The sequence below is a fragment of the Cynocephalus volans genome, chromosome 2, assembly GCF_027409185.1.
Source record: "Cynocephalus volans isolate mCynVol1 chromosome 2, mCynVol1.pri, whole genome shotgun sequence".
Taxonomy (NCBI): Eukaryota; Metazoa; Chordata; class Mammalia; order Dermoptera; family Cynocephalidae; genus Cynocephalus; species Cynocephalus volans.
The window spans coordinates 46745338-46771190 of NC_084461.1; the positions used below are offsets into that span (position 1 = coordinate 46745338).

General features: G+C 35.0%; 1 protein-coding gene across 3 annotated transcripts in view; it reads left to right on the forward strand.

Moving 5' to 3' along the window:
• Positions 1-323: 323 nt before the first annotated feature.
• DDX4 (DEAD-box helicase 4) overlaps positions 324-25853 on the forward strand; it is a 55564-nt gene continuing 30034 nt past the window's right edge. For all 3 annotated transcript variants that reach the window (XM_063086109.1, XM_063086111.1, XM_063086110.1), the window contains exons 1-5: positions 324-395; positions 6735-6799; positions 18468-18567; positions 21919-21988; positions 22762-22812. In XM_063086109.1, the coding sequence (XP_062942179.1) occupies positions 324-395; positions 6735-6799; positions 18468-18567; positions 21919-21988; positions 22762-22812 (358 nt within the window). The remainder of the gene's footprint in view (positions 396-6734; positions 6800-18467; positions 18568-21918; positions 21989-22761; positions 22813-25853) is intronic.

A 25853-nucleotide genomic window follows, 5' to 3' on the forward strand; every position in this document is an offset into this window, starting at 1 on the left:
CGAGGGAGGAGAGAAATTCTGTGAACAGATTTTGGCGAAAAGCCTAAGCATCACTTGAGACCTGGTGATTGCAATGGTTAGGTAAATGGTTCAACTAGTTATTAAAGATAAAAAGGATGGATATAAATGCCACCTCTAAGGTGAGAAGCAAGACCCAATCCCCCTTTTTGTAAAAATTTTTGGGGCAGATCAGCACCTAGTTGAGTAGTTTCAAGAGGTGTATGTGAAACAATGATAGCCTGTATTTTTAAAGATGTGATTCTCATCTAATCGAGGCCAAATGTGCATTTTTTTTGAAATAAAAAATATAACTCGAAGCCATCATGGGAGATGAAGATTGGGAAGCAGAAATCATCAAACCTCATATATCTTCCTCCGTTCCAGTATTTGAGAAGGTAATAAAATTTAAAGTTTTCAGTTATTAAATGCTACAGATTTTATTGAAGTTGGAAATCACCGTGTATAAGTTATACTGCTTGTTTTAGTGTTTATTTCCATGTAATTGTTATTAACAATTTTATAGGGTATGAGAAAGAGGCGAGCTAAGCCTCAAATAGAATAAAATAGTCTGAGGTAATTTGATAATTAACTGCTAAAATAGATGTAATAACATTAACAACAATTTAAGTATCAGTGATTTAGGACTTAACTCAGGTGAAAGCAAACTTGAATAAATGTAGTTGAATGTCTCAGAGACGTTTGTATGGAAAATTGAAAACAGTAACTTGGTTCTGGGTGATATTTTGAATTCTGAAAATTGTTTTTATGGAAGGAGGGTTCTCAAGGTAAGTTTATTAAGCTGATTCAGATGGTACCACCAGTTTCATGTATCCTATCATCAGGTTTTTTTCCTTAATGGCATATGGGGAGTTAGATTGTAATTCAGAAGAAGGGGCCCTGGGGTAGGTTTTTAGGTTTTAGTTCTGATTTGGAAATTGACTTTAAAAATTTAATAGAATGTACTTTAGAATTTCCAGTTTGAGTGTATATCAGTCAGTTCTTACACTTTCTTTCTTTTTTTTTTTTTTTTTTGTCGTTTTTTCGTGACCGGCACTCAGCCAGTGAGTGCACCGGTCGGTCCTATATGGGATCCGAACCCGCGGCGGGAGCGTCGCCGCGCTCCCAGCGCAGCACTCTACCAAGTGCGCCACGGGCTCGGCCCAGTTCTTACACTTTCTGATGTCAAGTGATGCCTTAGTGGAAGTTCTTATTTTACACCAAAATGTAAAATATACAATCCTTTGTCTTAATTGGATTTGATTTGTATGTAGAGTTTATGTTAAAATACTCAAATTGGAACTTAATTTAGGAATATCTTTTGTATGTTATCTTTTTATAGTACTCTTTCCATCATAAAAATATAACAACATTTTTGGGAAAGGGAGAGAAAAATCAACTAAAAATCTTGCTCACTAGCACAGCTACTCCCGTTAAATTTTTAGTAATTTTCCTTCTGTTTTTTCCAAACATTTTTATATATGTTATAATGATAATGTATAACAGTAATGTTTGAGTCTGGCTTTTTTCACTTGTCAGCACTAACTATTCCGTATTATTAACTTCCTAAAAATAATTTATGGTTATATAATATCTTGTGAAAGTGTCTATCATAATTTAAATGATTTTGTTTGTGGGAATTAATAAGGTGGTATTAGCTTTTCACTGTGATATTGTCATGAATATCTACAGCTTATTATTTGTTTTAATTTGGAATTTTTGTTTTCAAAAATGGAATTACTTGGTAAAGGGAAATTTTATAATTCTTCCCCCCCCCGCCGTTCTCAATAGAGAGAATATTAGAATATTACAACAATAGATTGTTGTAATACAAAGATTCATTTACAGATACAGACTTTCTTCCGCTTGGACTTTGTCATCTGTCCAGTTTTTCTTTTTTCTTAGTCTGAGATTGTTGTCTTTATGAATTGTTCTTCAAACAGCACACTACCTTATAGCATGTTGTGCCTTTATTGCATTGGGTTTCTGAAATTGAGGACAGCTGAATGTCAGATCTTTCAGATTTACCTTTCTTGGAATCTTTGTGCTATTCAACAACATATCTTGTTTCTTGACATTGCGAATACTAAATCAAATATAAATTTATGTTGACCATTCTATCTTATGATTCTTAATACATTTGTGTGGGGCCAATTTGTAGTAGATTTTTTGCATTTGTCTGCAAACTTGACACCTGGTGCTGGTTGTGCAATTAGTTATTTGGCCTAATTGACTTGAAGGAACATAGTAAAATCAATGGCTTTGTTTGCCTTCCTTGGTTTACTACAAAGTGCAGAAAAAAGGATTAATAAATGATCTTTTTATGTAAGAGAAATCTGAGGTCTTTTATTCAGTGTAGTTTGTTTTAAAGGCACTGTTTTTATTGGTGGTTCTGACTAAATTTGCATTTCAACAGAAAGTTGGTCTTCCCTTTTAAATTTGTAGTGGCTTTGAAAGTCTTGAATTAGTATCATCTTAATACCTGTGATCAGCCTTTTGTGAGTGCTTCTAGGAGCTTTATTTGGAGATTTAATGTAGACACATGCTTGTATAATTTTGAACTAATAGGGCACTGTTCTGATAGCTCTTAGAACTTCCCAATTCTAGATTTTGAAGGGAGTGTGCAACCTGGGGATGGAACAATGAAAGATGCGAGATTAAGAAAAATTTGATAATTTAGCAATTACATAGTCCATAAATCTCAATGGTTAGGCATTTGCACATTGCATGCAGGCTTATTGGGGTGATCGTTAGAATGGATGAGTATGGTGAGTATATTAGATATACAGTTTCCTTACTTACTAGCTGTAATGCTTCTTTTTAGCTGAATGGTCAGTTCACTTCTGTCTACTTGCCATTTTTGTGGTACATTTCAGAAGGCAAAAACTTTTGTGATTGAAGTGGAAACAGCTTGAGATAATTAGTCACTTCACAATTGTAATTTTATTAAGCAGTAGTAGCAAAGTTAGTAATAATTGTTTAGATAAGAAAATAAATATATATGATATTCCAGAACTGAAAATAAAAGTATAAGGTGAGAAGAAATGTTCATCAAAATGCAGGAGGCTTATTTGTAGCTGCATATAAGAACTCTTATGTGTTAAATATTTTGAAATTTCTAAATAGGTTCATTTGGATGGTTTAAGAGATTATAAATGGTTTATAGCTAAGCGTTCTAAAAGTAAGCTAATGACAGGACCTATGATTCATTCAGCATATTTTTGTTGAGTTCTCCTAGGCACTGGAGATGGTGGTGAACATAATAAAGTGCTTGCTATCATAGATATTGCATTTTACTGGGGGAGACAGAATAAGCACATTTGAGAACCAATTAATTATAAACAGAAGTGCTATGAAAAAAAAAATTAGGGAACTGTGTATATGTGACTGGTGTGGGGTGGATTTAGATGAGGTGGAGAGGAAGGCTTCCTTGAAACAATGACTAATGAGCCTGAGACTTGGAGTCCCAACAGGACGTCATATGCAAAAGTCCTGAGGAGTGAACAAACTTGGGGTATTAGGGCAACAGGAAGAAGGCCAATGTATTAGTTTCCTATGGCTGCTGTGACAGGTTACCACAAACTGAGTAATTTAAAGCAACAGAAATTTATTATCTCACAGTTCTGGAAGCCAGAAACTAGAACTCAAGGTGTCAGCAGGGCTGCCCTCCCTCTGAAGGCTCTAGGAGAGAATCTCTTTGAGTTTCTGGTAGCTGTAGGCATTCCTTAGCTTGTGGTTGCATCTCTCTTTGCTTTGTCTCCAAATGGACTTCTTCTCTGTGTGTCTGTTATTTTCCTTTGCCTCTCTCTAAGGGCACTTAATGATGGCATTTACGATCCCCCCCAGGTAATCCAGGGTAATCTCCCCATTTCATAGTCCTTAATTGAATTATATCTGCTATGCCCCTTTTTCAAATAAGGTAGCATTTACAAGTTCCAGGGAATAAGACTTGATATCTGTGCGTGGCCATTATTCAACCTACTATAGTCAGGATGACTAAAGCATAGTGAGATAAGACAAGAGTGGTAGAAAGTGAAGTCAGAGAAGGAAAGAGAAGAGGAGAGAGAGAGAGGAACTGTAGGAAGCAGGGGACATGGAATTGATAGGACTAGATGGAATGAATATGGATAGAGAAAGAGTAATCAAAGGTGAGGAATCAATAGGTTTTTTAACTTAAGCAACTAAATGGCTGATGGTGCCATTTACTGAAATGGGGAATCTATGGAAGATGAGCAAACGTGAGAGGAAAAATCAGTCAAGAATTATGTATTTGCTGTGTTCAATTTGAAATGCCTGTGAAGACATGTGAGTAAGGATGTCAGTCAGTAGGATATATAACTTTACTCCTTAGGAGAGGGATCAGGGTCATAGATATAAAGTTGGGAGTTGTCTGCATATTAATGGAATTTAAAGCTATGAGGTTGGGTAAAATCAGGTAGAATAAGAGTATAATAGACTTAGAGGGCCCTGCTATGAGCCTTGAGGCACTCCCAATATTTTGAGACCCAGTAGAGGAGGAGCTGGCAACGGAAATTGAGGAGGAAGTGGATAGTGGAGCAAAAGGAAAACCAGTGGAGTGTGTATGTTCTTTAAATCAAGAGAATAATGTGAAGAGGAAGGAAATAGTTGCTCTGCTCTGGAGAGGTCTGGTAGGTTGAAACATAAAAGTTGTAATTTTATTACCTAATTTGCTCATTAAAAGCATTTTCAGTACAGAGGTGGGGATGGAAGCTAGACTGGAGTGGCTTGAAGGAAAAATAGGATATGAGAAAATGGAGGCAGCAACTGTAGATATGACGTTCTGTTTTAAGAGAGGCAGAAAAGTGTCATAGCTGGAGGATAATGTGAAATTAATTTTTTTAAGGTAATGAGATGTTAAGAATCTTTTATGATGAAACAAATTAAAAAACTTTTTTGATGCCTTGTTTTAAAATTTGCCTTGCAATTTGTAAGTTCAACATATGTGGGATATTAAATTCCACAGTCTGAGGATCATCTGATACTAATAGTTTCTTCAGTTCTTTAGTTCTTTACCTTTTATCAGTTTTATAACACTTATAAAACCAGTGTTTTTTGGCTCTGTTTACCCAGTAGTACTTTGGCCACTAGAAACAAGAAAAGTCATCAGGGTTTCACGTTAGATAGGGAAGATTGGGTTATTATTCTTGTTTGTTTTAATGTCTGTGGTAGTAATCAATTGGAATTTTTTTACTGTAGCAATTACCAAAAGCCCAAGGCAATTCAAGGCTGCTATTGTCTTTCTGCTCATAATGATAACTTTGAAAAATGTTTGGATGACTCTCCAGCTTTATAAACATAGTTTTAAAAGTCATTTAGTATCTTTTGTAAAAGAAATTTTAGCAAATAAAATAAGATACCTACCTTGGTACCCTCCTTCTAGCTTTCAGACTTATTTAAAGAAACTTATCTGAAGGAACACTGACACTCCTAATGCAATCAGTTGATTAAGGTATCATCTGTAAGTTTTAGGTCACCTTGTATTCTTCAGCTAATGAATTCTGATTAATATGTGCGAGAATTTCAGAGTTCTGTTCTGAAGGCTTTGCCCTAATTAGAGAACACTTATGTGAGAGGAAAGAAAGATGTGAGTTAATGATTATAAGGATCCCCTAGGAGTTAGAAGTGAGAAAAAAATAACTCAAATTGTCATTAATCCAGAGATATTCCAAGAAATGCTGGGAGGTTCCAAAAGTAACTTGACATTCAGCTGTTGATTTTATAACAAAAATGGAATTTTCTAAATCCAGCAGTCATTATACCACTGCAAACGTAATGCACGTGCATTAATAGCAAATAATTTTTTTGATACTTAAGTAGGGAAAATGGGAACAGTCAGTATACGAAAATGTCAAAGACGATCTTCAACTACTACCGTGACAAATTTGATTGAAATTAATCATGAATATTCTGACCCCTTAACTGAGGATACACCACTTCATTGAATTTATAGTGCAGTGGCAGGATGCATATATAAATTGTTTTCAGTATATAAGTGAGTATTCTTTACTTTGAAGTGAGTTCCTTTTTTAAAAATGTGAACTCATTAATTTTTCACTTTATTTGAACACAGTGGAAGTTTTAAAATTTCTGTAGTACTTTTCTGTAGGAACTGTTAGGCACTAATCTTTCTCTGTGTTCTACTTTACTCTGCACAGTATTGGTGAATATACTGTAAAATACTGAACTCTGCAAACTGTATTGTGTATTGACAGGCATCAAATACTTTGGTAGATTTTATTCAAATAATAATAGTATGTGATAATACTTTTCAAGTATATAGATGACTAAACTTTTATTTTAAGTTAGGTGTCAGCAAATTCTTTCTGTAAAAGGCCAGATAAATATTTTAGACTTTGCAGGCCTCTCAGTCTCTGTTACAGTTTTGCTGTTGTAGAGCGAAAGCAGCCATAGACATACTTAATGAGGATGGCTGTGCTCCACTAAAACTGTTTACAGACAGACACAGGTGGCCCACCATATTTGGCCCATGGCCAACCACTGTTTTAAATGATATGTTGATATGTTATATATACAGTGTTAAAGTTAAGATGTCTTGGAATAATTAACGAAGGAACAATCAGTGATCCAGAAAACCCTACAGTCTACCATTATTTTGTTCTAAACAAAGTTCAGTTATAATTTTCTAGTATTTGTGAAATAGATGACACATTCTTGTTATTCAAAGTAGAAAATTAGTCTTTTCTTCCTTCTTACAGGATACATATTCTTCTGGAGCAATTGGAGACACTTTTAATAGGACTGCAGCTTTGTCATCAGGTATGTGTTAAGGCAAAAAGGTGAAACCCTTTTTAGGGTAAGGGTTTAGGCTAGCAGACGTCTTGTAGAGGTTGTTTTTAAAATTACTTAGTTCATTCTGATTTGGATATTTTAGGATGGGGGTGCTTCTAGTGGGAGAAAGGGAGAAAGAGAAGAGTTATAGACCATATTGTTTGATTTAGTAGGTTTCTGTAAACCTTTGCCCAACCTGGAAGTTGCATTTTTGGCTGTTAGGCTGATAGGGCATTGTCAGGGTTCCTGACATAAGGGGTAGGACATTGGACTGTTGTAAGGTTGTTGAAGCAGATTATAATGGTGGTGACCTATCAGGAAAACAACTGTTTAAGCCCTTCCTACCATACTATCAAGATATGAGTTTCTTTGGGATTAGAAAACTGATTTAGGAAAGGTCCTAGGAGAATAAGAGAAATGAGTGTCAAGATAACTGAGACTATCCTTCCAGCTGCCCACTTTCCCACCCTCTTCTCCGTGGTTGTTTCCACCTGAATTGTCCAACTCTATTTTAGAGAGTTGATGTAAGTGAGAAGATGAGTTGAAGTGGTAGGATTTGGGCTAGGAAGTTATTTAAACTCATAGAAGTAGGCTTTCACGTTGAAGTCCAAAGCAGGCTGATTTAATATTGCTACTACATTAAAAAAATTTTTTCCTATCACATACAGAAATTTTTAATATAGAGGAAACCATATGTACTGTGGGAGCCCAGCAATGGGATGTACAATCCACCTGTGTGGAGAAGTGTTGAGACAAGGAAGAGAGTTGGGATGCCTTCCAGAGGGTGTGAAGTGCACTTGTGTATTGAAAGGCAAAAAAAAAGTTGCTTTGGGATTAATCCACATATTTTTTTGTTTTTTTGTGTGAGGGTCCATTATGGTGGTTTATTTTATTTATTTATTTTAATTAGTATGTTTACCATTATACAATGTAGTTGATTTTTGTGGCCCTTTACCAATAAAAATTTTTTATTGTGGTAAAATATACATAACATAAAAATTACCATTTTAACCATTTTAAAGTGTATAGTTCAGTGGGACTTATTAAGTACATTTACACTGCTGTTGCAACCATCATCCACCTCCAGAACTTTTTCATCTTCCCAAACTGACACTCTGTACCCATTAAAAAATAATTCCCCATTCCCTTCTCTCCCCAGCCCCTGGCAACTACCATACTACTTTCTGTGAATTTGAGTTACTATGAATTTACTATAGGTCTCTATGAATTTGAGTTACTTCTACTTTTAAGGCTGTCTAGTTCAAGGAAGAGGGCCTAGTGGCACCAGGTAGTAGTTTTATCATTTCACCCATCAAAAATTAGTGGATGAGGTGAAACATTGGATAATCAAGGGAGCTGCTGGCTCACTGAAGCCTGGCTTAATTTGAAAAAAACCTGTGGCAAGGTAGTTTCTAAAAGATGAGGAGAGTTTATTAAGTTAAAGCAAATTTAATTCCCATGTACATCTTAAGTTCACAGTAAATCCTTGACAGAAAGAAGTTAAGTTTAGAAGAGATGCCTTTGGTATTGATAGGGTGCATTTATCTTTCATAAACACTTATATGCAGTGGTTTAATATAGAATATTCAGATTCTTAGAAGTCCTTGAAATTGCTGCCTACTGAACCCCCAGCAAAGTGCTAATTTGATTCAGCCATATGAGCTCAGTGTGTGTGTACAGGTGTGCTTAAAATATTTAAAAAAAAAAAAAAATAGGTGAAAGTAATCTCTAATTCTTAACATCTATTTGCATAAATCACTGTGTAATCAGGAGAATCCTGGTTCTTTGACATATAAGCAGAAGCCAAATTTTGTAAAGGAATGAAAGTTTAGGTCTTTAAGGATATTAAAGTATAACACTATTTTGTAGTGGAATAGTCAAGAAGCCAGATTGAAATAACGGTCAGCTAAAAGCCAGGACTTTTCTCAGCATTAATTCTGTTAATATTTAGGCTAATGAAATGAAATCAGGTAATGAAAAATATTGATTGCCTTCTTCTTCTGGATAACAAATACTTTTTGTAGTTTTTTTTAAAATATTTTTTTCATGAAAAAGGTTTTCTTATTATAGAAGTACATGCCAGGCTAATCAGTGTATACTGAGAAAATAACTGAATATGCTTTATTGCAAAAAAAAAAAAAAAAAAAAAGTTAGAGGTAAAAAGGAAGAAATAAAACAATCTGAATCTTGGCCCCCAGATTTTAGCCACCATTGACAGTTTGTGACTGTGATTTTTTAGATCTTTGTATGTATTTCTATATACATAATTGTTTTCCACTGGTATTGTGTGTATTTGTATTCATTTCTTTTTCTATAAATACCCATCTTGCTTTTCCTTTGCTTATCTGCCCTTCCACGCCTTTTCATGCTCCTGAAATTGTATTTAGATACATTATCTTTTGATTGTGTATTTCACAGAAATGGAATCCTGTTATACCACATCTTGCTTTTACTTAATAATATTCATGGAAACCCGTCTAAGCAACTGGAATAATCTAATTTTCCAAAATTAAGAAAAAAATTAATGTTATCTGGCTTTAAAATGTCCAATAGTAACTTTATAGCTTATAATGAAAAACATTTAGTCCCATTTGTCACTCATCTTTTGATATCCTAGTATGGAAGATGAATATTTAGCTGCTCTCCTTCCGCCACACACCCTACTCATACTTCTTCCCTTCCCACTCTCCTAATAGTTATCACACTTTATGCTTAAAATCTCTATTCAGTTTTTATATCATCATGGCTGTGTATGTATCATTCACTTTTTTTTTTAAGAACATTTACTTGTACATTTTTGTGGGGTACAGTGTGCTGTTTCAATACATGCAAATACGGTACGATGATTTACTTAGTCCAACGCTTCTCCTCTCCTCTCCCCTCCCAGCATCTGGTAACCATTAATTTCCTCTCCACTTCTATGGGAACCACTTTTTATTTTTCTATTTTTTTTACATTCCATATATGAGTGAGGTCATGCAGTATTTGTCTTTCTGTGCCTGGCTTACTTCACTTAACATGATGGTTTCCAGTTGCATCCATGTTATCGAAAATGATAGAATATCATTTCTTTTTATAGCTGAATAATATTCCATTGTGTATATATACCACAGTTTTTTTATATCCATTTATCCGTTGATAGGCATTTAGGCTGATTCCATCTTTTGGCTGTTGTGAATAGCGTTATGATGAACATGGGAGTGCAGGTGTCTTTTTGATATATCGATTTCATTTCCTTTGGGTATATATGCAGTAGTGGAATAGCTAGGTCATAAGGTAGATCTAGTTTTAGTTCTCTGAGGTACCTCCATACTGTTTTCTACAATGGCTTTACCAGTTTATATTCCCACCAAGAACATAGGAGGGTTCCCTTTTCAGCGCATCTTTGCCAGCTTTTGTTATTTTCTGTCTTGTTGATAATAGCCATTCTAACTGGGGTGAGATGATAGCTCATTGTGGTTTTAATTTAATTTTCCCTGATGATTAATGATTTTGAGCATTTTTTCATATGCTCATTGGCTATTTGTATGTCTTTTGAGAAATGTCTGTTCAGGTCCTTTGTCCCTTTTTTGATTGGGTTATTTCTTTTTTTGCTGATATTAGCCCCTTGTCTGATGTGTAGTTGACAAACACTTTCTCCCATTCTGTAGGTTGTCTTCTCATTTTGCTGATAATGTCCCTTGCTGTGCAGATCCTTTTCAGTTTCATGTAGTCCCATTTGTGTATTTTTGCTTTAGTTGCCTGTGCCTTTGTAGGCTTGCTCAAAAAAGCACTGCCCATTCCCATTTTGTGTAGCATTTCCCTTGTGCTTTCTTCTAGTAGTTTCATAGTTTTGGGTCTTAAATTTAGGTCTTTAATCCATTTTGAGTTGATTTTTGTGTATGGTGAGAGGGGTCTAGTTTCTGTCTTTTCCATATGGATATCCAGTTTTCCTAGCACCATTTATTGAAGAGGCTGTCCTTTCCCCAGTGTATATTCTTGGCACCTCTGTGGAAAATCAGTTGGCTGTAAGTACATGGGTTTATTTCTGGGTTCTCTGTTCTCTTCCAATATATCATTCACATTTAAGCCATGTAATATATTATGGTTTCATTTCCTTTATTATTTAACTTTCTGTTTTGTTTTTACTAGAGTTAATTGTTACCTTGTTTTGTTTACTTGATCTTCTGTGTTTCTATTGCTAATTCATCTCCAAAATATCATTCAGTAAAAATACCCATATGGTTTCTAATACACATGGTGATCCATCAGTTTGATTTTTTTAAAAGCCTCATCTTTGAATCCTCCATCCATCTGCTCCAATATAAACTGACTACTCTCTAGGTTATCTTCCCAGGAATTTCCCTTCACCTCTTTCCAGTGTCACATTCCACTTTCCCTGGATCCGATGTTTTTTCTGTTTTAATTTTTCTCCCCCAACGCTATGGTGGGACCCATTTTCCTGCAGCTTCCTGAGAAAGGAAATACACTTGAGAGATTAAAAATGTCTTTAGTTGTATACTTGATTGACAGTTTAAGGGTACAGTTTTAGATTGGAAATAGTTTTCACCCCAGACTTTATATTGCTTGATTGTATATGAAATTCTAGTGATGCTGTTGAGAATTTTGATATTCTGAGTCTTGCTGATCTTTTGTGTATGAGTACTTTTCTAAATGTTTCTAAAGCTTTTTGGATCTTATTTTGCTTTTGTATTCTGAAAATTTTATAATTATGTATCTTGACTTTTAATTTATCGTATAAGACTTTTCTTGGTGGACCTATTAAATCTGAAGTTCATATATTTTATTTCTGAAGAATTTACTTGTGTTATTTTTTCTCTGAGGATTACTATAATTTCATTTGAAGGTTAATTCTGTTCCCTTTATAGTCTCAGAATTTTTTGTGTGTGTGTTTTAGTCTGTCTTTTATATAGTAGCTTTCTTCAAAAGTCTGTTGATCCTTGCCTACCATTTCGTTTTTTAAGAGTGGACCATTAAAATGCAAGTTGGAACTCAACCCTGTGTGCATGGGCACAGCTTGTTGACTGATTGGCTCTATTATCAAGTGATTGGGCTGGGGCCAGGCTGTTATGTTTGGGAGAGTAGTTTCCCTAGGGAAGAGAGAATCCTCTAGTCTCTAAGAGATTTAAAGTTTTATTAACTCTGTACATTCCAATTTGATCCTTCCTTTCCCCACCCTCTCTCCATTGTATTGTACACATCCAGTGCTGCCTTTGCTGATATCTTTATTACCCATCTTTGAATATTTTAAATTCTTTCTAGACCAGCTGTTTGTGAGATGGAAGTGTCAGGGATCCCTCCCCTCCCAAAAGAGCGATTTTGTGTGTGTGTGTGTGTGTGTGTGTGTGTTTCAGATAACTTTTTGCAAGTTTTATTTACAGTGTCAACTGCTAAAAGGTCACTAAGGTTAACTGGACAATAAATAGGCAGAAATCACTTTACAAAAAGAGGGAAAGCCCAGAATGCCACTTTCTATAGAGAAACCACAGTTCAATTTTATTCAGAGCAAAGAAAAAAAGAAACTTTTGATCATACTAGAAGAAACTCACCCATAGGTTTGGAATGTGTTCTCAAACTACACATGCAATGAGGATAATATTCAGCTAATACAATCGATTTGCTGCTGCATTTGTCCTCAGTTGTGTAATATTAACAATTATAAACAGAGCAGAGCAACTGGTATTTGGAACAAGCCTTACAGTGTTACAGTGTTAGGCACATTTCACTTCTCTTCACACCACTGGTTTTCTTTGCATACCTGGGATTCTTCCTTTGAGTAAAGTTGTTTTTGACACTGAAGGTCTTAGAATCTCAAGTGTTTTCCCCGTGATCATATTGTCAACAGTCTTGCATGTCACATCAATCAAAACTTTGATGTCTAAGTAATTTGCAGCCAGAATAAGTTCAAAATGTGTTCCTCGATCAACTTTTAGGAGTTCTGGTCTCAAATACTGATACCGTCTGTTTGCTTTTCTTTGTGTTTATCATCTTCAGGAAAGGGAGGGTCATCCTTGTGGTGGGTGCGCCACTGAATGACCTTTTCAAATATTGCTGCAGTAATATTTGGTAGAGGAACTGGGTCATCATCTTTATCATCCATACCCAAATCTTCCAACATGGTCTTGATAGTCACAGATTGTTTGGCACATTCCACATCAACTACAGATATCTCTGCAACTTAATTGAAGGTATGATGCTCAGTCTGAAGGAGATAATTTGTAGAGGATGACAGGAATGGGGCAGCATCAGCACAAGGAGAAGAGAAAGGCTGAGGACAAGGCAATTCTATCTGTGTGTTTTACCCACCTCCCACAACCAGGCACACTGCGCCAGTGCCTTGGGGCCCGCCCCGGGGACCTGAGGCATGGCAAAGGGGACTGGACTGCCCTCCCACAACCAGGCACACCATGCTAGTGCCTTGGGGCCCCTGGGGACCTGAGGCATGGCAAAAGGGACCGGACCCCCCCCCAACCAGGCACATGGTGCCAGTGCCTCGGGGCCTGCCCAGGGACCTGAGGTATGGAGCCAGGGACCAGACACCCCCCTGGCTAGATGCCACAACCACCACGCAGATGGTCCTCTAAGTGCATTGACACAAGGAGAGTCACCAGCAGAGAAAAGAGGATGTCTTTCTCCACAAAGCCCATTTCAGAGTGGCAGAAGAAGCATCTGCTCTATGCTAATATTGAGGGACCTGATCACACCTCTCAGCATTGGACAGATCATCTAGGCAACAAATCAACAGAGTAACCATTACTCTTTCAGAAGGAGAGAAGAAATCTAGGGTAATTGGATGGGGGAGGGGGAGGGAGAGGGGGATAGGGTGAGATTGGACAAGGGGCATAAAGAATAAGTACGATTTGTAACAATATATATGCTAGTAATATTGATTTGATCAACATATCTGTGTTGAACCCCCAAAATAAGTATAATAAATTCTGATTCAATAAAAATTAAAAATAAATACATAAATAAAATGTGTGCTTTGTGTGCATATATGTTTTGCATGCACATGTATTTTTAATTTAGAAAAATGTTATTAAAGATCTCATTCTTTTTTCTGTTCCCCTCTCATCACCATATGTAAGATATATTCCTAATTGATAACTGATATTATTATTTCTAACTACTGCATGGTATTTCATACACTGATATCACTAAGTTTTATCTACCCTCCTCATCCTCCATGATGGACACTGATGTTACCTCCTATCCCCCTCCACTACCACAAGGATGAGCATTCTTATACATGTCCTGTTATGGGCCAGAGTGAGAATTTATTTGGATAATGGACTCAGGAGTAGAAATACAGGGTCATGCAAGGATATATGTGCGCTCAATTTTGCTATTTCAGAATTGCTCTTTAGAATAGTTATGCCAGTCTATACTCGCATCAGTAGGTCATGAGGGTTCTTATATCCCCATATTTTCACTGACATTTGACATTATTCAGTCTTTTAATTTTAGCTAGCCTTTTTGTAATAGCCTGAACAGAAGTGACTCCATTTTGTTAAACCTTTGAATTAAAAAAAACTTGTTCTCTCCTCTAACCCAAACCACATAGCCTGCAGCTAATTCCCAGAACACAGTGATTCTTGCTCTCATATTGTACACGAATAATCAGAGAAAAATTATTAACCCAGATGGCTATTCTTTACCGATTAAAGGTTACCTTTCCTTACACCAACACTTGTGTCTCAATTATTGGCTGTTGAGTGGCAAGCAAACGGGCCTTTGGGGTCTCGCTAACATATTGAATATAAAGGAAAATCTCATTGTTTTTTAATGTGCATTTTTTTGATTACTTACAAGCTTAACTGTCTCTTCATATGCTTGTTATTCTTTTTTTTTTGATGGCTGGCCAGTATGGAGAACCCTTGATCTTGGTGTTTCAAGGCCGTGCTCTAACCAACTGAGCTATTTGGCCAGCCCTTTTGGTTTTCTACTTCTGTACATTGCCTATTCATATTTTTAGTTCCATTTTTCTATTTGGCTGGCTGTTTTTTCTCTTGTTGATTGGCAGGCATTCCTCTTATATTCTAGATTTTAGGCTTTTTTCTGATTTAGACATTGTAACTGTCTTCTTCCATTCTGTTATCTGTTAACTTTGGCCATGATCTGCCTTATTGATCAAAAATCTTAATTCTGAAGTCATTAAACTAATTTTTTTGCTTCCTGATTTATTTTTGCAGTTTTTTTTTTTTTTTTTTTTTTGTCTTTTTGTGACCAGTAAGGGGATCGCAACCCTTGGCATTGTGTCGCCCGCACCGCGCTCAGCCAGTGAGCGCACCAGCCATTCCTATATAGGATCTGAACGTGCGCCACGGGGCCGGCCCTATTTTTGCAGTTTTAAAGAAGGTTTTCCCACCTCTATGTCAAAAAGTAGCCTCTTACATTATCTTAGAGTTTTGCCTTTCAGATTTAGCTTTTAATCATCTGAACTCATCCTTTTTTTTCCTTTTTTAAAAATCATAGTGACTGTATTTATTTGAGTGCCAAATCAGGACATAGTTTGTGCAGTATGAGTGTACCTACAGGGCTCACAGAAAAGCATCTTTGACACTAGAGTTTTTCTGGTCAACCTAGGCCATGGGTCTTCAGCAGTTATAGTAGAGTTTTTTGTTTGTTTTTAAACTGTGGTACAATACACATAATACAAAATTTACTATTTTAACCATCTTTAAGTGTATGTTTGAATCCATTCTTTTGAATATGTGTTTTTCTCCTTTATAAATATTAATATAGTAAAATAAATAGATTTTTAAAAACTTAAGAGTTAAGCCCTGTTCGGCTCCTTTATTTTGCTGTATTGGATGAAATTAGATGTTTTATTTAGCACTTTTGAATTAATATAACATTGGCCTGTAGTTTTCTCATGTTGTTCTCATTTGATTTTGTTTTCAGTCTTTTCATCTTTTTAGATAAGCTTTGGAACATGGAAATTACCTGTTTCTTACAAGTTTAGTAGAATTTGTCCACAAAACTATCTAGGCCAGGGCAGGTTTTTTCTTTTTTTAATAAAACTTTTTTATTGAAACATAGTGTACCACAGATTCAGGATATTTAAGAATACACATCATAAATATGCAGCTCACTGAATTTACAAAAGCTGAACACTCCCTTGTAACCATTACTTAGATCTTAGATCAAGAAACAGCATTAGCAGCATCCTAGAAACCCTCCTTTGTCTTCCTTCCAGGCACTGTCCCTCTGCCCAGGGGTGATTACTATCCCGATTCCTAACAGCATAGATCAGTTTTCCCTATAAATGGCAATCATGTAAAATGAAATCGTATTTTATATTCTCTTGTGTTGAGCTTCTCTCCCTGTTAGAAGCAGTTGTAGATTATTTGTGGATCTATGGTATTCCACTATGTGAATATGCCATAAATTAAAATTATATTGATGGTCATTTGGGTAGTTTCCAGTATTTGCGTATTCTATTATGAATGTTTTCTAGTACAGTGAAATAGGGATCCAATTTGATTGCCCTCCATGTACAACCCAGTTTTCTCAGCACCATCTGCTAACCATTCTGTCTTTTCCTTGTTGATGTGTGTTGCAGATTTCATCTTTTATGCAGTTTTGTTTATTGTTGTATTAAAACATTGGATAAAATCTACAGTTTGAGTAGTAGTTGACGTAACAAAATAAAAGCATCTAGGCTTTTCCTCACTGCAATGGGAGTGCTCCAAAATTTTTATAATTTAGTTTGCTACTTGGGATAATGAAAGGGTATAGAAGTAGGACAGCCAGCAGCCCTAAGTACCACTTATTGTTTCAGAACTCTTTGCCCCCAAGTATTTTTCTATCTTCCTTTAATTTTCCTTACCTTGGATTAAGCAGATCAGTCTGGAGGAAGGTTGGAAGATTATAAAGGCCTAGAGCTCATACTGAAGTCCCAACATAATTTGGTTCTTTTGCTTGGTGGTTGAGTATATGAATTTTTTTTAAGTTCTTTGTCAAAATCTGTGCCTCCTCTCTGGATTTGGTCCAAATGTAACTGTATGTGGCAGGTATTCTTCGTGGTCAGTTGGGGATTGTATACACTAACCCAAGTACATTTTAAATGGAGTTTATTTTTATTTCCTTTGGTTTGTTTTGGCAGGTTTCATAGCATTCAAGAAAAGCAGCTCTATTTCATCATTAATTAGTATTATGGACTTCTTTATTGGTATTTTTGTTGTTATATATTTATTATGATGGGGATTGCCCTGATATATATCAGTGACAGCATATCGTTACATTCATACAAGTGAGAACAGTAATCCTTGAAACTACTGTGAAGTTTAAAACTACTAAAAAAAAAAAAAAAAAAGAGTAAATGGAAAGAAAATAATTGTGTGTTTTTCTCTTGATTGGGTGCTAATGGCATAGAAAAAAGCAAGATGGGTTAATTGGACCTTCTATTTTGGGGTCATCGTTTTTAGACTGTCTTGGGCTTTTAAAAACTCTTGTATGCTGATTCCTGTAATTCTTAAAAATAATTGTACCTGTTCTGTATTTTATTTTTCATATTGGAATGACTAATGGGGTCCTTTCCTAGATTATTTTTAATTTTGTCCTCTGATCTGTTATCTGGAAATGGCAAGGTGCTTCTGTAAAGAACGTGTACAGGACTTTTATAAGTAGGTATTTTTAAGTCTGATGGGTTCAGATTGAAGCCCAGTCTTCCCACTGGCTGGATAACTTTGGGAAAGTTGCCCAGCTTCTCTAAACTATTTGTTTTGTTTTTAAAATGAGGGTAATAACCTCATAAGTTTTTGAAGGTTAAATAGTTAATATATGTAAAGGCCTTGTGTTGTGCCTGGTATTTCTTGGAGCTCAATAAATGATTTTTTGTGTGTGCACATCTAATAACAATTAGTTATCTTGAATTTGACCACTTGTTTTATTTGTCAACTAATTTTACTTAATTTGCAACTATCACTGATTATAGATGAGTCTTAGCTTTTCTTTTTGGATTTGTTTTTTGTGTCTATTACTAGTTCAGATCTTTTAAATTGTTTTTGGAATGGGTATAGTTTATCACAGTTTTGAGATAGAAGTTCTCAGTTCCAGGCCTAGTACTTACCAGTTCCATTATTTTGGATTTGTCACTTAGCTTAATCTTTTCTAAAAACAAGAAAATGTTTTAATGTTGTATGCTATATATTTCTATGAAATTAAAGTGCATAGTATTCTACGGATGACCATAATTTCTTTGTTCTCCTTTGGTCAGTTTTTTGCTATTATAGACAGTGCTTATAAAAACATCTGTGTATCTGTGTAACTGTGAGTATATCCAGAGAAAAACTTTATATTAGTGTACTTTGAAAAAGTATATACCTTTTAAATTAGGATCAAAGTGGATCCAATTTATAGTTAAAATACAATGTGTGGTTTGTGCCTCTTTCCCTGTGTCCTTAACTATTTGGGGCAAATCATGTGGTTGAGAATTGCTGTCTCTTGATTTTCAGTTCTGTAATTATGAGTGAGATTTAGTCACCATTTTCTTTCGGAGAACTACCTATTCATATTCACAGCCCATTTTTCTACTAGACTCTTTGTTTTCTTTCTTAACTGCTATATAAAATTCTTCCTTTGCCATGTATGGTACATTGAAAAGTCTTAAGTTTTGCACACTACCTAGACACTTGTTTTCGTTTGATTTGCTTCAGAATGTTAATTCTTTTGGAAATGTATGATGGACCTTCTCGAAGAGATCATTTTGTGAAAAGTCGGTTTGCCCCTGGGAGAAGTTTGAGAAACAGAAATAAAGTATCTTTGTCTTTACTTAAGCTCCTGAACCGTTGAATAATGGAATGAATAGAGGCTTTTATGGTTGTTTGGTGCAAAACTAGGTCTGTTGTAAATCAGTGTATAGTAGACTTCGTTGGGATAATGAGTCCATCATTTCTTCATGTGTCAATGTTCTTTTTGCTATTTTACTTTTTTGGGAAAGTAGGAAATAGTTGTTGGTTGGACAGATTCGTGAGATAGATGCCTTACAGAGCTGCTGTTACAGAGCCCCAAAAGGTCTGTTTGCTTGCTTCTCAGTAGTCAATAATTGAGAGACAAGTGTTGGTGTAAGGAAAGGTAGCCTTTAATCAGGAAGCTGGCAGTCTAGGAAATGGTGGACTTATGTCTCAAAACCATCTCCACCTCTCCCAGGTTTGCCAAAGGGTTTTATAGGGGTCTGTGGTGGAAAGCTGATTCATGGTGACCACGCGGGGACATGCAGATATGTTTGAGTGTTTCACATTATTATCCAGGAACTTTCTGGGTAGGAGTTGACCAGCATCATACTTTGTTCTCCATGAGTTCAGTTCCTATTATTCTCAAATAAGATCAGGTTAGTAAGCTAGTAAAGAGTGGCCATCTGGGTTAATAATATTTCTCTGTTTGTGTACAATGTGAGAGCAGGAGTCATTGTGTTCTGGCAATTAGCTACAGGCTGTGTGGATTGGGAGAGAACAAGTCTTTAATTTCAAAGGTTTAACAAAATGCAGTCACTTCTGTTCAGGCTGTTAACACTGCTTCTTACTGTGTTTATGATTATCAGTTTCCAACAGTTGACAGAGGAAGAATGTTTATAAAAGCTTCTGTTAAAAGGAACGATTTAGATAAATTTAACAGAGTTTAATTGAACAAAGAACGATCTGCAAATTGGGCAGCCCCCAGAACCAGAATAGGTTCAGAGCTACTCCAAGGCTGCCATGTGGTTGGATAACATTTATGGACAGAAGAAGGAATTAAGGTACAGAAACAGCTGGATTGGTTATGGCTGGGTGCTTGCCTTATTTGAACAACTGGCTGTCTGTGGTTGGCTGAAGTTAAGCTGTTGTGGTTGGCTGAGACTTGACTACTTGCTACAAGAGTAGGTTACAGTCTGTTCACACATCAAGTTAGGTTACAGTTCACTATGACGGGAGAAATCTTTAGGCCAAACTTAGCTCATTAGTATTAAGTTTAAGAGGTTATTTTCCCAAGGTTGGATTTTTTAATTTTACTTTTAGAACAACCAACACTTGATTTGACTGATAATGATACAGTGAAATACGTTTTAGACTTGATATTAAAATGCTGAAAATATTCTGTAGTATTTTATTATAGTGCAATAACATTAGAACTTCAGGTTAAATTTAAAAATCCATATGACCATTTGTTTCTTTTAGGGGATGCCATAGCTAGAGCTATTCTGTAGTTTTAAATATACATAAGACTTATCCTGGAATTTATGAGATATATTATGTTTTGAAAAACTCTTTTGATGTTTCCAGATATTTTTATCATTGGAAACTAAAGGTTGATGTATGTGGCATGCATCATTTGACATTTGGAAAACTTCATTTCTTATTTAGATACAGTGAGCACAAATTTGAATTTTACATTTTGACTTGTTCCTTCTACTAATGGAAATTTATTCTTCAAATATGCATATATCTTGTTTTTTAAGCCTGTATATGAAGATGCATTTCTCATTTGGACTATGTAATTGTGCTAAGAGGTTTAAATATGGGTTTTGTTAGCTACTGCTAACATTAGAAATAACTATCTTAGTATTACGCTCATGGGAATATTTAGCATTTAGATATATTTTAATATCCTATTTTAGAAGAGGTTATGTGATACTTATTAATGCAAACTTCTAAACATTGTCAAATAAAGCCTTCCTCAATGAGAAAACCATTACTGAGACAGATTTTACCACAAATTATTTCCATATGTTTTAGGTTAAAATACATATTAAATTTCTGATCAAAACTCTGTTGAATGTTAATACTTTATACCACATATAAGTCATCTTTATACTACATATAATCTTGGAATTCATAGGTCCACGAGTATAACTTCTTTCCCTTATGATTCATCTAACATTTTACATAGTTTCAATCTCCGATTTTTTTCCTCAGAACTTACGTAGCTACTAACATGTTTTTGAAGTTGACTTTTAATTGCTTAAAATATAACATAATATTGATTAGCTTTTCATGTTCTGTGAAATATGGCTAAGTAGCTTTAAGTTCTTGAATCCCACACATCTTTAAAATATGATGAAAATACTCATAGTTGGTCATACACAGTTTTGCTTGTGACTTTAGAAGTTTTTACAGATGGCCTTTAATTCCCCCGTACTAGGGTGTTACAGAGATTGATAGACAATTTGTAGGGATCACACAGAAAGCTTTAATTTTCCCAGTGGTATTTTAAAGTGTCAGTTTTATGCTGTTTTGGGTGTCTCTGCTGTTCCATTAGAAAAATAACAACAACTGTTTTCCTTGTTGCATCTCTGCCCTTAAAGTTCCTAATTTAGTGATAAAGAAACATGGAAAGAAACATTACTAAAGAAGTAGTGATAGGGTGCTATGGGAATGTGAAGGATTAGTTATGATGGAGGGTTGAAGGAAGACTTCACAGAAAAATCGGTCTTTTGAAATGTGAAAAGAATTTTGATAGGAAAAGTAGGAAAGCAGGTAATGTCATGCTAAAAGAACAGCATGTACAAAGGTACAAAATATTAGAAGTTGACAGAGTGGAATACGGGAAGTTGTTTGCTGTGAATTAAAATGTTGGGCATTCAGAATTATGTAGAGGGAAATAAAGCTAAGAAGGTGAATATTGGGAAATAGTATGGAGAGATGAGAAGGTATGAAGTGGCGTAATATTCAGAGCTTTTTTCCCTTATGTTGTCCCTTCCTAATTTTAATTTTAAAAGTGGAAAAGTTGAGAGAGAGAAATACTGGAAAAATAAATAGAACAGTTAAGCAGGACAAGAGTATAAAATTATCCATAGCAATGACTTTCACATAGCAGAGTATAATAGCTGGCTCTATCAGGGTGAAGGTTCAACATAGAGAAAATCAGAGCTGAATTTTCCAATTAAAAGTTTCCAGTAAAATAACAGCTAGTAGAAAGCCATAATTTACCAGTAGTAGATTTGTTTTTACTTTGATATCAAAATTTAAGAGTTTTTAAAAAGAGGTTGCAAATATATTACTTATTAAGTTCCTGTACTACTCTCTTTCTATCCTTTTAAGTCCCATTACCCCAAATTTCGTTTAATTCCTAGTTTTTGATGACATACTTAATTTCATGTTGAAGAGTTTAACTGAATTTTTTCACATGAAGGTGAATCTAATAAAAGAGAATACATGCATAGTGGGTGGTTTTGGAGCTGGAAAGTGTTTTGGAAACAGAGGTAATTACTTGCTTATGATATATTATGATAAAAACTTGAATGATTTTATAATTTAGTTTAAATACTGATTGACAGGAATTTCATATTGACATTTAATTTTAAGGTACTATTCCCTTAGTATCTTTGCACTAAAGATCATTTTATTTAAGACTCAACATTTTTTAATTTTATGAAAGATTAGTGATGGGTGCTTTAAAATTTTTTTTCAATATCTGCTTCAGAGATACATACATTAGACCTAAGTTTTTATGAAATGAGAAATTTGAAAGCAGAGCTTGATGAAAGACTTTTTTTTTATAATAAGCAAAAAAGGTTAACAGGATTTCCATGTTAATGAGAAGGGGAAAATTATTGCACATTGAATTATAACTTAGTTGTATTGTCCTTTGGCAAATGATGAGATTATTAATTAATTGGTAAAATTTAAAAATTTTTGATATTTTGAGTAGAAAGTATATAGTGGTTATACAGACATGTACCCCTGTTTTGCCCATGTACCTGTAGAGGATTATATGACATTTGGGGTAATATAAAATTGGCTGAAAAGAAAGTTGTTTTTAACCTGAAGAGAATGGAGTTGATGAATTGACACAAAGCAGAAATAGTAGTATAGCCTGAATAAGTTCTCACTTAATATCTATATATACAATTGTAGATGGTTTATCTTATTTTACAAGAGCATTGTAACTGGTATTCCCTGTAAGGTTGTTTACCACAGAGGTACACGAAATTGTTTTCAGCAATTTGCAAGTTTTATTTTATGTTTTGTGTAGGTTTTTCGAATAACAGGTTTGAAGAAGGTGATAGCTCTGCTTTCTGGAGAGGTAAGTTCAAGGTGTTTGTAATAACTTAAAAGTGTAATGTCAAGAGTACAAGCTAAGAGAGACTAATATTAAGTGTCTTAGTCTGATCCAATTCTAATTTATTTAAACACAGTTTTATGAAGAGCTACATACAGAGGCTTACCCAAGGATGTTCCTGGTGTGTAGATAAAGAATTCAGGCATCCTAATTTGGACTATTGTCATGGGCCTTAGTTAATCTATGAGATACAACTTTTTAATGCTGGGCTACCTTAAGAAAAAGGGGATAGAGAGTAGAAAGAGCAAGTCAAGAATTCAAACTTCATCCCATATGCAAATACAGTTTCAGATGTGTAGGGTCCCATTTAGACTCAAGTCTAAGAAAAAGATTCAAGAAAATGTGAATCACTGCTGAGATTTCTGTCAAAGGTATTGATACCCTGGTTTGGGGGAATACAGAGAATGATGAGAATAGAGTAATGTTACCAGAAGATAGACTACAATGATAAACGGTGCTTTTCTAAAATCTGATTGAATAGTTTTGGGTGAAGGCATGGAACCTATATTTAAAAAGCATCCTATATTTAAAATGCCTCTTTTGTTTGGTAACCATTAATCTGTAAAATCTTTATTACATAGTTTACTTTGGAGTTCTAGGCTTTGTTTCATGTCTCTGCTCTGCTACGTGCTAGTTCATTGACAGTAGAACAAGTTGCTTAATCTCTCTAAGCCACAGTTTCTTATTCTGTAGAACTGAGGCCATTCATTTTATAGGTTGTCAGATAGATCAAGAATGTGTATAAAAGCCCAAAGCTCAGTACCAGACACATTCATTCATGGTAAACACTCAGTAAATGCCATCTGTCCTTCTTCATTAAATAATTAAGGCTTGTTCTTTTTATACTATTTAATTGCCAAAGTCAAAACCAAGTCTAGACCTGATCCCCTTAAATCCTTTTTGGTATAGGTGGGATTTTAATATATCAAATAAGACTGTTTCCTCGAACTATTGCCAGGCCCATTCTCTCTGTTTCTCTTTTTTCCTCCTGTCCCATTCAAATGAAAACCTAAATAACATAGAACCAGTATTTATGAGAGAAGAAAAACACCACCATTTTTATTCCTTTCCATTTCTATTTGTTTCTATTTTAATCTTCTACCCCCCCCCCCTTATTTTTGGTGGCTGGCCAGTACGGGGATTGAACTTTGGACCTCAGTATTATCAGCACCATGCTCTAATCAACTGAGCTAATAACCAGCCAGCCCTAATCTACCAACTTTTAATCTAATTTAATATTTGAGATGATTTCTATTTGTCTAAAGACTTTCCTACCCAGTTGACTCCTTTCTAGAGATTGTGGTACAGATTCCAATTTTCCCAGCGCTTGAGAGAACTTCTTTTCTTCAAAGTGGTCTACTTTCTTTGCTTTGATCTACTTTCTTCTGTTTTCATTCCTAGTTCCTCTAAATAAATAAAATTATATCTATGGATCAAATTCTTTCTCATAGTTGTTGACAAGCCCAGGAGCAGGTTTTGAGCTCATGGTAGAAGCTTTTACTCTGTACACAATGGATAGTGTGATTTGTGGTTGTTTTTTCCTGCAATCTAGTTTTCCTGAACTGCTATATGTAGTGAAAAGAAGTTGGAGTTGGACACCCTAGGTTTGAGACCCAGATTCTCCTCCTGACATTTGTATTATCTTGGAAGATATATTTCACCTTTCTGTATTTCATTTTCCCTATTTATAAAGTGAGGATTATACCCACTTCACAGGTTTTTGTGAAGTTTTAAAAAGTTAACACATATGATGCATTTAGAACAGTGCCAGGTACATACTAAGTTTTATACACTATTTTTATATTATGTAATGAATAGGTCATAACTAATCTTGAGATCATTATCTCATTTTTGTTTGTGCTAGGTTTTATTTTCTAATTCTGTAGAGATTAATTTTTTTAAATAACTTTATTTTGAAAGAGTTTCATTCACAAGAAGTTGCAAAAATAGTAGAGGGTATAATGTGCCCTTCACTCAACTTCTTCTAATGTCATCATTCTGTTTAAATTCCCAGTGTGGCCAGAATAAGTATAGGTTTGTTTTAGGGGAATAATTGGCCAAAGATAATGAGACTCCCTTCTTCTTGTAAGGTGCCAAATTGTTTTCTTTAAGACAGTAAATTTTAGCTATCATCATTATCATTCCAGGGCTAACCTTCTTTCTAAAATTCTCTTTTCTCTTTCTAGCTCCTTTGTGTTAAAACCTACTTTCAAGAAAGTTGTCTTGTTGTTAGATGGCTCTTCAAAATATTTGTCAGTTGTTTACTATAGCTCAAATGGGAGCCTGCAACTGGAGCTCTGAGTCTTTGTTTATTGTAAAACAATATTAAATAAGTAAATTGATGTTTTTATATAGGAACTTAGCTGATAGCCTGCAAGCTGTTTAGTCACTTGATGTCATTGCTGTGATGTAAAGTTCTCAGACATTAAACATTAATGACATGTACAAAGATCCCTTGAAACCATTTCTGTATTTCCCAAATGTGACTTTGTTGGAATCTTCTGGAAAGCTAAAAGTTATGTTACTAACATATACTTTTAAATTTTAAAAAGTTACTCATCCTTTGCTATTACTCTGCACTTTCAGAATAAACATCTCCAGATGTAGGGCCTGGAAATTTAATTTTAACCAACTTTCCAGATAATTATTAGGCAGCCTTTAGTGTAGAATTCTTCGTACCACTATTTAAAAACCCTGGTAATGTTACTTGTTGATGTAATTACAAACAGAAAAGCCAGGATATCCCCAAATTATTTCATTAGAATGAATGGGGAAAAGTTTACATATATTTGAGAAAGCACCAATGTCACAGGTTTATTAAGAATGGTACATTACAGGCTGACCTGTTAGCTCGTTTAGGAGAATGTGATGCTGGTAGCACCAAGACCACAGGTTCAGATCCCAGAACCAGCCAGCCACCAGGAGAAAAAAAGAAAAAAAAGGTACATTACAGAAAAATATATAACATTATAAATAGAACAGCCATGTGTTTCTAGTCATCTGTG